This window comes from Podarcis bocagei (genome assembly GCF_964188305.1).
Source record: "Podarcis bocagei genome assembly, chromosome: 18".
In the NCBI taxonomy this organism is placed as follows: Eukaryota; Metazoa; Chordata; class Lepidosauria; order Squamata; family Lacertidae; genus Podarcis; species Podarcis bocagei.
The window spans coordinates 6,675,267-6,689,244 of NC_138144.1; the positions used below are offsets into that span (position 1 = coordinate 6,675,267).

Here is a 13,978-nt window from a genome sequence, read left to right on the forward strand (position 1 = left end):
TGTGTGGATAAAATAGCACAGATAGAATTCTACAGGGTGTGTTGTTAAGTACAGTGGTACCTCGGGTTACATACGCTTCCGGTTACATACGCTTCAGGTTACAGATTCCGCTAACCCAGAAATAGTACCTTGGGTTAAGAACTTTGCTTCAGGATGAGAACAGAAATCATGCTCTGGCGGCGCGGCGGCAGCAGCGGGAGGCCCCATTAGCTAAAGTGGTGCTTCAGGTTAAGAACAGTTTCAGGTTAAGTATGGACCTCCAGAACGAATTAAGTACTTAACCTGAGGTACCACTGTAACCGTGCATTCTCAATCCTGTGTGCTCATGGTTCTATCACTCCCAGTCAGTGCATATCCTGTATCCTCCTGCCGAGATCCTGCAAACATTTGATGCCGCAGATGTTCTGGCTGATGTGTGTTGTGCTGGGAGCAGCCGCCGAGACCATATAACACTGGTCCTGAAAGACCTACGTTGGCTCCCAGGACATTTCCAAGCACAATTCAAAGTGCTGGTGATGACCTTTAAAGCCCTAAACGGCCTCAAAAGCCCAGTATACCTGAAGGAGCATCTCCACTCCCATCGTCCGGACTGGACACTGAGGTCCAGCTCCGAGGGCCTTCTGGCGGTTCCCTCCCTGCGAGAAGTGAGGTTACAGGAAACCAGGCGGAGGGCCTTCTCGGTAGTGGCACCCGCCCTGTGGAATGCCCTCCCATTAGATGTCAAGGAGATACACAACTATCAGACTTTTAGAAGACATCTGAAGGCAGCCCTGTTTAGGGAAGTTTTTATTGTTTGATGTTACACTGGTACCTCGGGTTATACACGCTTCAGGTTACATATGCTTCAGGTTACAGACTCCGCTAACCCAGAAATATTACCTCGGGTTAAGAACTTTGCTTCAGGATAAGAACAGAAATCGTGCAGTGGTGGTGCAGCGGCAGCGGGAGGCCCCATTAGCTAAAGTGGTGCTTCAGGTTAAGAACAGTTTCAGGTTAAGAACGGGCCTCCGGAATGAATTAAGTACTTAACCCGAGGTACCACTGTATTTGTGTTTTTAATATTCTGTTGGGAGCAGTCCAGAGAGGCTGGGTATGAATTTTTTACTATTATTATTATTATTATTATTATTATTATTATTATTATTATTATTATTATTATTATTATTATATCACTGTAGCCCCTCTGAACAGCATGCTATTGGGGAAGAGCCTCATCACAACCGATAAATCATAACAAGCCCAACCCCTAGCTCACAATGATTGTGCCAAAAAACAGGTTGTGGAGTATACCTGCCGTAAAACACCTGTCTAGGGGGCCCTTTGTCTTGGGCAGAAGCAGGTCGAGGGAGGGAACGAGAAAGATTCTTCCACTGCCCGATTTCTCCGTTCCCTGGGGAGTGGTGAAAGTCGCTAACAAAGAACCACCGCTTTGTTCCCTCTCTTCTCTTCTTCCACATATTCTCCCCCCCGACTCAACAACTGTAGTTAAAGAGAAGCTTCGCCTGGATCCAGAAAGCGAAATCGCCACCACTGGTGTCAGAGTGTCTCTCATATGCCCGGTAAGTGATCCATGTTGTGTTGTAAAGCGCTCGCTCTGTGTGTGTGTGTGTGTGTGTGTGTGTGTGTGTGTTTAGAGGTGGCAGCTACAGCACAGCTCACACGCCTTGGGAACAGCTGATTGGTGGGAAGGTGCCATTGCAGGAGATGCTTTGACACTTTCAAGATTTCCTTAAGTCCAGTAGCCTTGGAACGCTTATTATTTGTTTACCCCATTTATATCAAGGTGGCATGCCTGGTTTCCCCCACTCCTTATTTAATCTCCACAACAACCCTGTTGGGAATCTCCCCGAGATCTTTGGAGGAAGGGTGGTATATAAATTTAATAAATAGATCTCTGCTGTTTTCAAGCTCCTTGAGGCTACTGAGTCTTCCACCCTCCCTTTGGAAGCTGGGTTTTGCTCAGCAAAGGCATATCCCTGGCCTTAAAGGGACCCCTGACCATTAGACCCAGTCGTGGCCGACTCTGGAGTTGCGGCACTCATCTCGCTTTATCGGCCAAGGGAGCCGGCGTACAGCTTCCGGGTCATATGGCCAGCATGACTAGGCCGCTTCTGGCGAACCAGAGCAGCGCACGGAAACACCGTTTACCTTCCCGCCAGAGCGGTACCTATTTATCTACTTGCACTTTGACGTGCTTTCGAACTGCTAGGTGGGCAGGAGCAGGGACCGAGCAACGGGAGCTCACCCCGTCATTGCGGGGATTTGAACCGCCGACCTTCTGATTGGCAAGTCCTAGGCTCTGTGGTTTAACCCAATTTTAAAAGGGGGTAGCCCCCCCCACTGCTCTGCACTCTCCTTGAGTGCTTCTACATGGCTAGAATGTGCCATTGAACTCAGAAAAGGCCTCTTCCTTGCCTGGATGGAGTTTGGAGGCGGGTGTGTGTGTGTGTAGGAATTCGCCTTCTATACAAAGGCAAACATTTGCATCTGTTGCTCCGCCCACCTTTGCTCAAGCCCCGCCTACCACCACCACCAGGTGGCCCCCGGGAGGCTGTCTAGAAGTAAGTGCGGCCCTCAGGCTGACAGTGGTTCCTAAAGCGCCAAAAGAGCTGCCCCAAGCCTTCCTCCTTTGGGTCCGTTCTGGGGCTTTCATAACGTTCCTCACCTTTCTCTCCACAGCTTGTGAAGATGCGTCTGTCGGTGCCGTGTCGGGCCGAGACCTGCGCTCATCTCCAGTGTTTCGACGCCGTTTTCTACCTGCAGATGAATGAGAAGAAGCCCACCTGGATGTGCCCAGTTTGCGACAAACCGGCCACTTACGACCAACTGATGATCGATGGGTGAGTTGAGCTGATTGCCTCATCGGAAGCAGCTCTCTCTTTTTACCTCTCTCTCTCTGTGTGTGTGTGTGTGTGTGTGTGTGTGTGTGTGTGTGTGTGTGTCTTGAGCATAGCTGTCAACTTACAGATTTGAAAATAAGGGACCAGCCGCCTCGAAAATAAGGGATCAGCAGCCAAAATAAGGGATTTTCCAAGCGCAGGTATGTTCAACTTCTGAGCCCCTCCAAGCCAAAGGCAGAAAGCCCAGCCAGCAGCCAAACGAAGCCTCAAGCGGTGGTTCCCACAGCGCAGCAACCCGGCAAAGGGGATGCAGCAAGGAAAACCACCGTCACCTCTCCGCTGGGAAGCGCTGAGCAAACGCGAGTTCCCAGGCAACGCGGCCGATTTGATCGGCACAAGTCATGCAAGCTCCATCTCCCGGTCGTTCTTGGACTCCTTATTGGGTGAGCAATGCAGCCAAGCAACCCAGTTGGAGCCTCCCTCCTCCCTGACCGACAGGGAGGGAGCGAGAGGAGCTGCTTCCTTTGAAACCTGGGAAATTTAAGGGACGTCATCAATAAGGGACAGCAGCGGGACACGGCGCTGGGATAAGGGACTTTCCCGCCAAATAAGGGACGGTTGACAGCTATGGTCTTGAGGCCTGCCTTAGAATAACAGAACCGCAGAGTTCGGTCACCTGGTCCAACCCCCTGCAATGCAAGGAACATAATGGAAGAATTGCCTGATGGACGGCCATCTGTTCGAAAACCTCCAAGGAAGGAGAGGCCACCGCCTTCTGAGGGAATCCACCGTCAGACGGCTCTTCCTCTTCGAAAGTTCTTTCTGGTGTATTGTCTGAATCTCATCTCATCTCTTGTCCTTTGAATCCGTTGGTTTGGTTCCTGCCCCCTGGAACAGCAGCAGACAAGCAAGCAAGATTGCTCCATCTTCCATGATCTTAGAAGATGGATCTCACTTAACCTCTCTGTCTTCTCTCCTCCTGGCTAAACGTGCCCAGCACTTTATTTATTTTGAAATAATTTTTATTTGATTTTACAAGTATAATAATACTTATTATTATTATTATTATTATTATTATTATTATTATTATTATTATTATTAATACCCCGCCCATCTGGCTGGGTTTCTCCAGCCACTCGGCAGCTTCCAACGGAATATTAAAATACAATAACCTATTAAAACATTGAAAGCTTCGCTAGACAGGGCTGCCTTCGGATCTCTTCTAAAAATCTGGTAGTTGTTTTTCTCTTTGACATCTGGTGGGAGGGCTTTCCACAGGGCGGGTGCCACCACCGAGAAGGCCCTCTGCCTGTTTCCCTGTAACTTGGCTTCTCGCTGCGAGGGAACCGCCAGAAGGCCCTCGGAGCTGGACCTCAGTGTCCGGGCAGAACTATGAGGGTGGAGACGCTCCTTCAGGGTTATAACTTCAGAGTTATAACAATACAAAATATATATCCATATTTGGAGACTTCTCCGAATCTCTAGGCTTCCCACCTGCCCCTCCATGGGTCCTATTATAAACCTTTTCAACTGTGTATTATTTCACCATCCAAATTTTATGTCTCTCCAGTTGATGCATAATATCTTCTACATTGCAAGTGCAAACCTGCTAATGTTTTTATCTGCTTACAGTGGTCTCTCAAGTAAATTATAATTTCCCCCCATTCTTCATTGAAGTTTTGGTCTTCTTGGTTCCTGAACTTTCTCATCAGTTTTGCCATTTCGGCATAGACCAACAGCTTAGTTTGTTATTCTTCTCTGGTAGGGACTTTGTCTTCTTTCCATCTCTGAGCTTTAAAGAGAGGCAAAGCCTTGTGTGAGGAATTAGGATATTGATGTGTCGCTTTCTAACAAGATCTCCAAGCGACTTTCATTTAAAAACATAATGATAAACCTAATCATTCACATCTGGCATATATTTCACATCTGGCAACCAATGTGCTCCTTTGGTTTCACATAGTACATGGGTAAAAGGTAAAGGGACCCCTGACCGTTAGGTCCAGTCGTGACCGACTTTGGGGTTGCGGCGCTCATCTCGCTTCATTGGCCGAGGGAGCCAGCGTACAGCTTCCGGGTCATGTGGCCAGCATGACTAAGCCGCTTCTGGCGAGCCAGAGCAGCACACGGAAACGCCGTTTACCTTCCCGATGGAGCGGTACCTATTTATCTACTTGCACTTTGGTGTGCTTTTGAACTGCTAGGTTGGCAGGAGGTGGGACTGAGCAACGGGAGCTCACCCCATCGCGGGGATTCGAACCGCTGACCTTTTGATCGGCAAGTCCTAGGCTCTGTGGTTTAACCCACAGCGCCACCCATGTCCCCAGTACATGGGTAGGTGAGTCTAAAAAGCCCGGGACACAAATTTTCATGGCCCTCTGGTGACTTCATTTACCTGAAGTATTGTATTTAGCGTTAACTCTGGAACTCTGAAAGTGCATACTTGACACATTTCAGAATTAAATTGGCAGCTGTGCTGTCTCTTCCCCCACAGGCTCTTGTCGAAGATCTTGACGGAATGCGAAGATGCCGACGAGATTGAATACTTGGTGGACGGATCCTGGTGCCCTATCAAAGCAGAGAAGGAGAGGAGCTACAGCCCTCAGTGTCCAATTTTAGTTGTGGGTGGGTCCACAGGTGAGTCTAAACATATTTGCTGGTCACTGGTGTGATTCCTTCCTAAACGGGGACCAAAGGGCCAGTAACCCTGGTGCCGCAGAGCTTTGAAAGTTTCAGCTGCACCCAATGTTACTCCTGCCTGATCATAGTAGACCCACTGAAGGACTTGACCATGGGTAGACGAACTAAGGCCCCGGGGCCAGATCCGGCCCAATTGCCTTCTAAATCCGGCCCACAAACGGTCCAGGAATCAGCGTGTTTTTACATGAGTAAATTGTGTCCATTTATTTAAAATGCATCTCTGGGTTATTTGTGGGGCCTGCCTGGTGTTTTTACATGAGTACCGTATTTTTCGCACCATAGGGCGCACCGGACCATAGGGCGCTCCCAGTTTTTAGGGGGGGAAATCAAGAAAAAAAATATTTTTCCCCCCCAGCCCCAAAGAGCAGCGTACAGGCTGCACACAACCTCTCCCTGCCAGTGGGGTTGCGCGCAGCTATGGAAGAAGGCAAGGCAGCGAGCGGGATCCATCCCGCTCGCTGTTTTGGCTTCCCCTTTAGCCCCGTGCAGCCTCTCCCTGCCGGAGGGGTTGCGCACGGCTATGGCACAAGCCTGCATTCACTCTATAGGACGCACACACATTTCCCCTCAATTTTGGGAGAGGAAAAACTGCGTCCAATAGAGCGAAAAATACGGTAGATGTGTGCTTTTATTTAAAATGCATCTATGGGTTAGTTCGTTCATTCCCCCCCCCCCTTCAAAATATAGTCTGGCCCCCCACAAGCGCTAAATCGCGCTTTGCACATGCGCACAAGCTCCAAATTGCGCCGTGCACCTGCGCAGATACGACGCTTCAGTTTGCACTCTTTTCATGTTGCGAACCAGCCTATGGAACAGATCCCGTTCGCAACCAGAGGTACCACTGTACCTAATAGAAATACCTATTTTAGAAAGATGATAACGATGATGATAATGATTAACATAATAATGCATGTTAATTCCCCCCGTTTCTCCTTCCCCTGCTTCCAGGAGGCACTTCGGAGGCCAACGGTGTGCCGCCTCCCGCCCCCAGCGTGGAGAACGGCAAGGTCCCCGCCGACGTGGTGGACTTGACGCTGGACAGCTCGTCCTCCGAGGAAGAGGACGACGACGACGAAGAGGAGGACGACGACGGCGGACCCAAAAGGAAACTGCCCCGCCTATACAAGAACGGCTTGGCATCCGCCTGCTGACTGCAGGGGGCGCTCTGAGTCCTCCGCGTGGGAAAAGCTTGAATACCTTGGTGCTTATTCAGACGTGGGAAGAGGGGGCTTTCTCTCCCTTCCCCCCTCCATCTCGCCCTCTTGCAAAGCTGCCCCCTGTGACTTCCCAGTTCCAAGTTAATTTTTTTAAAGAAAAGAAAGAAAGAAAAAAAAATTAAGAAGGCCTGCCGGGGGCGAGGGTGTGGCGGCGACGTTGGCGGAGCTCCTGCGTGGCTGGAAGACGCCGCCCGGCGAGCCATCCTCTTTCTGGGATCTTTTGCCAGCTCAGCTTGCACCGCCGCGAGAAGCAGGGCCGGGACTGCACACACCTCTCTTGCATGGAGGAGTCGTGTCGGGAATTGGCCACTGGCTCTCCTCTCCTTCCTCACACCCCCGACCCCCTGCTCTCCTCTCCGCCCCCCCCCCCCCGTTGCTTCTTGGATGACCTGGTGCCAGCTGCTCGGAGCATGTCTGAGCACCGTCGGTCAACCTGAACTCTTCCGGGCCTCCCAAAAGCGGCATGTGTCTCTTCGGTCTTGCCTTGTTCGACAGCCATTCCTGACTCCTCCTCAATCTCTCTCTCTCTCTTTCCCTTTCTCTGACACGTGCGAGACCCCTCGCTGGACGTTTTAAGGGAGTGCTGTGTGTTTGTTGCCCTTCGCGTCGATGCCCGGAGGCTCCTAGAACCAGCAGGTTTCCCTGGTCCCCCCCTCCACTGCCCCCAGTCCCATGGGCTCGTCAGGAAAGGGCTTTGGGAGGGGAGCCGGTGAAAGATGGACCTAGACTTTGAAACCAAGATGGTTTAGAGTTCCTTGGAGCATTCTTGGGAGAGAACCTCATGTAAAGAACTCTTTTTAGCTTCTCCCGAAAATAATGTAGAATTCTTACATACCGATTCCCTGTTACTCCCCACGCCCCCTTTTTTTAAGTTGAACAAAGCCATTGGGGAGGTGGGAGGTGGGGAGGGGTTGGAATGCGGAATGGGCTTGAACCACAAACCTGTCGTCTTTTCTTCCCTTTCTTTTGAAGTGCAATAACTTGGTGTGTTTTGGAAGGCGCAAAGGGCTGTGTGTCTCCCCGTCCCACCCTCTTTAATCTCACCAGGGCTTTAGCTTGAGTCGGGTGTTTTGGGGAACAAAACAGCTTTTTTTTGCCAGGGGGCGGGGGTGGGCTAGGAGTGGACGGGCCGGCGGGTTTGGGGGGGGCACAATGGCCCTTTCCAGAACAGAAATGCCAGGTGGAGGAACTTATTATTATTATTATTATTATTATTGTTTCTACCCAACTACCTCGGTTTTAAGACAAAACAAACAGAAATTCAGGTGTGGCTCAGTCATGAAGTGGTGGTGGGCAGCATGCAGGTGACTGTTGTCTTTTTAAAAATTGCCTACCGACTTCCAGCTGCTTTGATACGTCTCCCCCTCTGTTCCCCCAAAGCGCACGCCCTCGTGTATCCGTGAACTCTTTTTAAATATTGCCCCCTTCCGCTCTGCCTGGCCTCGGATCGCTTGCCTACGTCTGCTCTTGACTTTCATTGCTGGCAAGCGAGGAAATGCTCGCCCCTCATATCGCACACACACACACACACACACACACACACACACACACACACACACAAAACACACACACCCTCTGCCTAGGAGCCGGTGCACTACTAGTAACCCCGTGCAGATGACCAAGGAAAAGTGTGCCTGTTGGTTTCATGCGTTTACACTAGGCCAAGACTGTGCAAGGTGGGCTTTTATTGCACACACTGAAAACTGAATTGGCCTCGCATTTTATTTTGGTGGCTCGGGGGAGTTTGTCCTGTTTCCTTTGCCCTACCTTTCCCCCCCTCCCCCTTTCCTGCCATTCCCACCTGTTGTCCGTCCGCCAGCCCAGCAAACCTGGAACGCGGGCTGCTTTTGCTGTTTCCTCCCCCCCAGAAAAACAAAACCAAACCATGATGTGTGTTCAAGGCACCTCCGCCTTTTGCTCTCTCCCATGAAGCTGGAGGGAACAGCACCGTCGTCCTTTTTTTTAAAAAAAAAAAGACCAGTGGTGCTTTTCTTGAGCGTTGCGTTTTCAAAAAAAAAAAAAAGGAGCAATATCTCTTCCAAAGGACTGTGCCCCCGGGAGGTGTTGCCAAATAGAGAAATGGCAACTCCTTGACTCCAGGCCGAGAGTGCGTCTCTTGTCCCCCTTTTCCAGGCTGCGCGTGGCACGGGGGAAAGAAAGCCCTCTCCAGGGTGTTTTAAAGAAAAGACAGTTCAAGTGTGTTTTATAGAAGCCCCCAGACCTAAACGGTTGCTGTGTAGGACCTCACTCAAGGAGAAGCAAAGCGCTTAGGAGTTCAGCTGGGTCGTGGCAAGTAGTTCTTGTCAGCGGCTTTTCTCTCCCCCTGAACATCCCACCCCACTGATGGCCCCCGTGCCTGGTGAAGGGCTCTCGAAAAACCCCTGGGATAAACGGCACTCGGCGGGGGCGAAGCCCTGCCCCAGTCCCTTGGAAGCCGATGTGGAGAAAAGATGGCTGCAGGAAGGGAGGTGTGGCAAGTCATCCAAACTTCCTGGCTCTTCCACTCCCCCCCCCCTGCTCTCCTGCCCCATATTACCCCATATATCCCCCCGCACCCGGTCAAACATCTCAAACTGAAGCAATACGTTTGCAGTTTTTAAAACGCGCACACACGAGACCTCCAGATCCACTGAGGGTTTGCAAAGGTCCTTCCTTGTACAGATGATGGTCGCTTGCCTCCTCAGCCACTCAGTAGTTTGTCCCACTCCTCTCCCTCAGGATTATAATTTGTGTGCGTAAACTTCTTTGGCTCCCCATCCCCATCCCAGACACTGTCCATTGAGACTTCGCATCCTTCCTTCCTTCCTGATTTCCATTCTGTACATATGTTTTTGCTTAACATCCCTGTCCTGGTCCCCCCCCCTCCTTTTCTCTCTCTCTCTGTGTGTGTGTGTGTGTGTAAAGAAAAGAAATCATTATTTTTTCTTTCCTTCAATACACATTCTTCAGAATTCAAAAGTATAGTGTTTGTTAAATAAAATGAATTGAAAGATTTCACTTTAACCTGCTTTCACTTATGCCTGACGTTGTTGCGATGGGTCGGCTCAAAGCTCCGTCTTAGCCCAGTGTCCTGTTTCCAGCAGTGGACAGCCCAGTGGTTTGGAAGGCCATGCAAGCAGGATGAGTCTATGGTTGCTTGAACCCCACCTTCTGGTATCCTCCTCCTGAACATGTGTGTTCTGTTTAGCATTGATTTAGATTTACCGTATTTTTTGCTCTATAAGACTCACTTTTTCCCTCCTTAAAAGTAAGGGGAAATGTGTGTGTGTCTTATGGAGCGAATGCAGGCTGCGCAGCTATCCCAGAAGCCAGAACAGCAAGAGGGATTGCTGCTTTCGCTGCGCAGCGATCCCTCTTGCTGTTCTGGCTTCTGAGATTCAGAATTATTTTTTTCTTGTTTTCCTCCTCCAAAAACTAGGTGCATCTTGTGGTCTGGTGCGTCTTATAGAGCGAAAAATACGGTAGTTGGTTTAGAGCTGTTGGTTTATTTCTTAAGAACATGGGTAAGAATTGTCTTGCAGGAACAAAACTAGTTCTAGAGCAGGGGTCCCAAATTAAGGTCCGCGGGCTGGATAAGGCCCGAGGGACTCGTTTATCCGGTCCGTGGTGACGCCCGCTGCCGCCACCCGCTCTTACCGGCGCTACACTGCGCAGCTGCTCACTTGCAGGTCGGAGGAGCACTGGAAATAGCTTGTGCGCACGCACAAGCGTTATTTGCGCATGCATAAGCGTTATTTCCAGTGCACATCCGGGTCGGAGGAGTCCCATGCACATGCGAACAAGCTATTTCCGGTGCTCCGACCCGGAGGTGCTCTGAAAATAGCGTGTGCACACGCATATGGGCACGCACTCCTTTGGCCCACCGCTCAATTGGCGCTGGAGACACCGGCCCGAGGCGCGGTAAGTTTGCTGACCCCTGTTCTAGAGTACTATTGTGAACAAAAAGCCAAACAGCTGCCTCTGAGTACTGTAAATGGGGTGTGTGGGGGTGTCTCCTAATCTTCCCCTTCACATTTGTTTCTCTGATCTGGCGGTACTTTGAGAGAGATGCAGCCCCTGTCCCTAGTTTATTGACTCCATGTTCAGATAATGCTGAACTATACAACTTCTGTCAACCCTACGAAACATGGCCCAGCGGTCAGGAATGATGGAGGCTATGGTACAGCCACATCTGGCAGACTTAGTATAAGCTGGCTTTCTCCTGCCCCAGACACTAGGACCCGAACCACTGGCTTCAAGTTATAAGAAAGGCGATTCCGACTCAACATCAGGAAGAACTTTCTGACAGTAAGAGCTGTTTGACAGTGGAACTGTCTCCATCGAGAGCTGGTGATTCTCCTTCTTTGGAGGCTTTTAAGTAGAGGTTGCATGGCCATCTGTCATGGATGCTTTAGCTGAGATCCCTGCATTTGCAGGGAGTGGGATTAGATGACCCTCAAGAGTCCCCTCCAACTCTGCAATTCTGTGATCTTAAGACAGCTTCCTATGTCTCAAGCTGGTCTGAGGAACCTTTGATTCTCCAGATGCTGATGAACTACAAGCCCCACCATCCATGGCAGTTGGCCGTGCTTGCTGTGGCTGATGGGAGTTGTAGTTCAGCAACATCTGCAGGGCCAAAGGGTCCCCACATCTGATCTACTCATGGTGGCTGGAGCCTTAGATTTCCTTTGATCTGAGAGGCTCTGTATGCTTTGGGGTGAGTTCATCTTTTGAAACCATTCCATTTGCCTTTTCCCTGTTTCTGCAACCTTTTGCAATCCCCAGCCATGCTCGTACTTTCATGTGTGCTGGGGAGGGTTTTCCTGTGTGGAGTTTGGCTGAACAGGTTTCTTTCTGTATCCTTGATTAATAAATGGCACAGCAGCTATGGAGAATAAGGCTTCCCTGGGACTCCTCTCTAGCATGTGGTTGGTCCGGCTCCAGCAGCCCCTCTCAGAGAGCTCACCTTAGCTGTAAAGGCCCTTAGTCATAATTATAGATGACGAAATGCAGACAAAAGGCACACACAAAAATAAAACTCTTGAGATGTTTGTTTATCATAGCTGTCCATGGAGGCACAGGTCAATTCTGCGTCCCAAGCAGCTGTCTACCAACTCCATCTGGTACGCCAGCTGAGACCTTACCTGCCCGCAAACTGTCTCCCCAGAGTGGTGCATGCTTTGGTTATCTCTCGCTTGGACTACTGCAATGCGCTTACGTGGGGCTACCTTTGAAGCTGACCTGGAAACGACAAGTAATCCAGAATGCGGCAGCTAAACTGGTGACTGGGAGTGGCTGCCAAGACCATATAACACCGGTTGTAAAAGACTTTCATTGGCTCCCAGTACATTTCCAAGCACAATTCAAAGTGTTGGTGTTGACCTTTAAAGCCCTAAACAGCCTTGGCCCAGTACACCTGAAGGAGCGTCTCCACCCCCATTGTTCAGCCTGGACACGGAGGGCTTTTTGGCGGTTCCCTCCCTGCGAGAAGTGAGGTTACAGGGAACCATACCTTCTCAGTAGTGGCGCCCACCCTGTGGAACACCCTTCCATCAGATGTCAAGTAAATAAACAACTATTTGACTTTCAGAAGACATCTGAAGGCAGCCCTGTTTAGGGAAGTTTTTAATGTTTGATGTTTTATTGTGTTTTTAATTATCTGTTGGGAGCTAACCAGGGTGGCTGGGGAAACCCAGCCAATCATCAGCTGGCCTGAGATGACACGCTAATAAAACTCTAACCTTGTGCCATTGTAACCCATGTATTTTTAGGAACATTTAAAACTTGTTTGATATGGCAAGGTCTATATCCGTTAACAAAATAATTGCGTCTTTCGCCAAATCTGAAAAGCAATCTGCAAAACCGATCAAATGCCAAAAAATAATGTTAAAGTGTGTCTTACGTTTGAGGCCCCTTTAGAGCTGGGGGGCCCAGGTGAATTGGCCCCTTAGTTGCCCCCCCTAAGCCATAAGGCAGGAATTGGGGGTCCAGTACCCAACACACATCAGCCCCAAGCAGCATGGTCAGTAGTTGGGGGTTCTTGGCGTTACAGTGCAGTGATTTCCCCAAGGAACAGCCGTGTGAAAAAATGTCTTGTGGTTGTTGTAAATAAAAATATGCCCTTTTCCCTTATGGGGTATCCAAGAGCCCATATAGAGTCCTTACATAGGTTCCTTATTGGTAGGAGAAAATAACAGAGGCCAACCAGAGAATATTGAGAAGCAAAGCAGCTAGTAAGCCTGATCTTTATTGATCTGTTGCAACAGGGTGCTCCCCTCACACGCAGGAGAGGAAGAGGACCCACAAAAATGCTGTGCAACGGCTTATAAAGACTTTTGAAATTCCCATTCTCTAGATCCAGACCACCCCCAGAAACATTATGCATACATCACAGAAGGGGTGTAACCTAAGACCACCCCTCAGATACATCCCACCTACATCACAGAAATTTAAATGTTGTTTTTCTCCTGTCACAGTTTATCTCCTGTCTGGCAAGTTACTTGATTGGATTGCCTGGGGAGCCTGGCCATTCTTTTGTAGTGGTAAAATTCTTATTTCCTGGGCCAGGTCACAGGCTCACACCTTATTCATATCTTTGAGACAGGATTTGTGAGGAAAGAGACAATGGGGAGGCTTTTCCAGTTTAACCTTGCAGAGAAAGGATTTGGTCAGTTTAGGAATCAAAATGATTCCAGATTGGCCTTCCTGTGTTGATCTATGTATGTGCGGTTATGAACATTGCCATATATCTAAGACCATAAAATTCCTATCACAGTGGTCACCTAATGAATTTTATTGCCGCGTAAGCTTTTAACGTGGTCTAGAGCTAGTCCTCTCTAGGCGATGGTCAACAATTTGGCTGCAAAAGGCAAGTCAAATGACACACAAAAAATTGCTGTTATTAGTTGTGTCCGACTCTTCGTGACCCCCTGGACCAGAGCACGCCAGGCACTCCTGTCTTCTACTGCCTCCCGCAGTTTGGTCAGACTCATGCTGGTAGCTTCGAGAACACTGTCCCACCATCTCGTCCTCTGTCGTCCCCTTCTCCTTGTGCCCTCAATCTTTCCCAACATCAGGGTCTTTTCCAGGGAGTCTTCTCTTCTCATGAGGTGGCCAAAGCCTTGGAGCCTTAGCTTCAGGATCTGTCCTTCCAGTGAGCCCTCAGGGCTGATTTCCTTCAGAATGGATCAGTTTGATCTTCTTGCAGTCCATGGGACTCTCAAGAGTCTCCTCCAGCACCAGAAT

General features: G+C 49.7%; 1 protein-coding gene across 2 annotated transcripts in view; it reads left to right on the plus strand.

Moving 5' to 3' along the window:
• The window catches only part of PIAS4 (protein inhibitor of activated STAT 4), a 33,668-nt gene extending 23,911 nt beyond the window's left edge, over positions 1-9,757 (plus strand). For both annotated transcript variants that reach the window (XM_081177847.1, XM_081177846.1), the window contains exons 8-11: positions 1,486-1,559; positions 2,680-2,840; positions 5,332-5,474; positions 6,486-9,757. In XM_081177847.1, coding sequence (XP_081033973.1) covers positions 1,486-1,559; positions 2,680-2,840; positions 5,332-5,474; positions 6,486-6,688 — 581 coding nt within the window. In that variant the 3' untranslated portion in view covers positions 6,689-9,757. The remainder of the gene's footprint in view (positions 1-1,485; positions 1,560-2,679; positions 2,841-5,331; positions 5,475-6,485) is intronic.
• Positions 9,758-13,978: the final 4,221 nt, after the last annotated feature.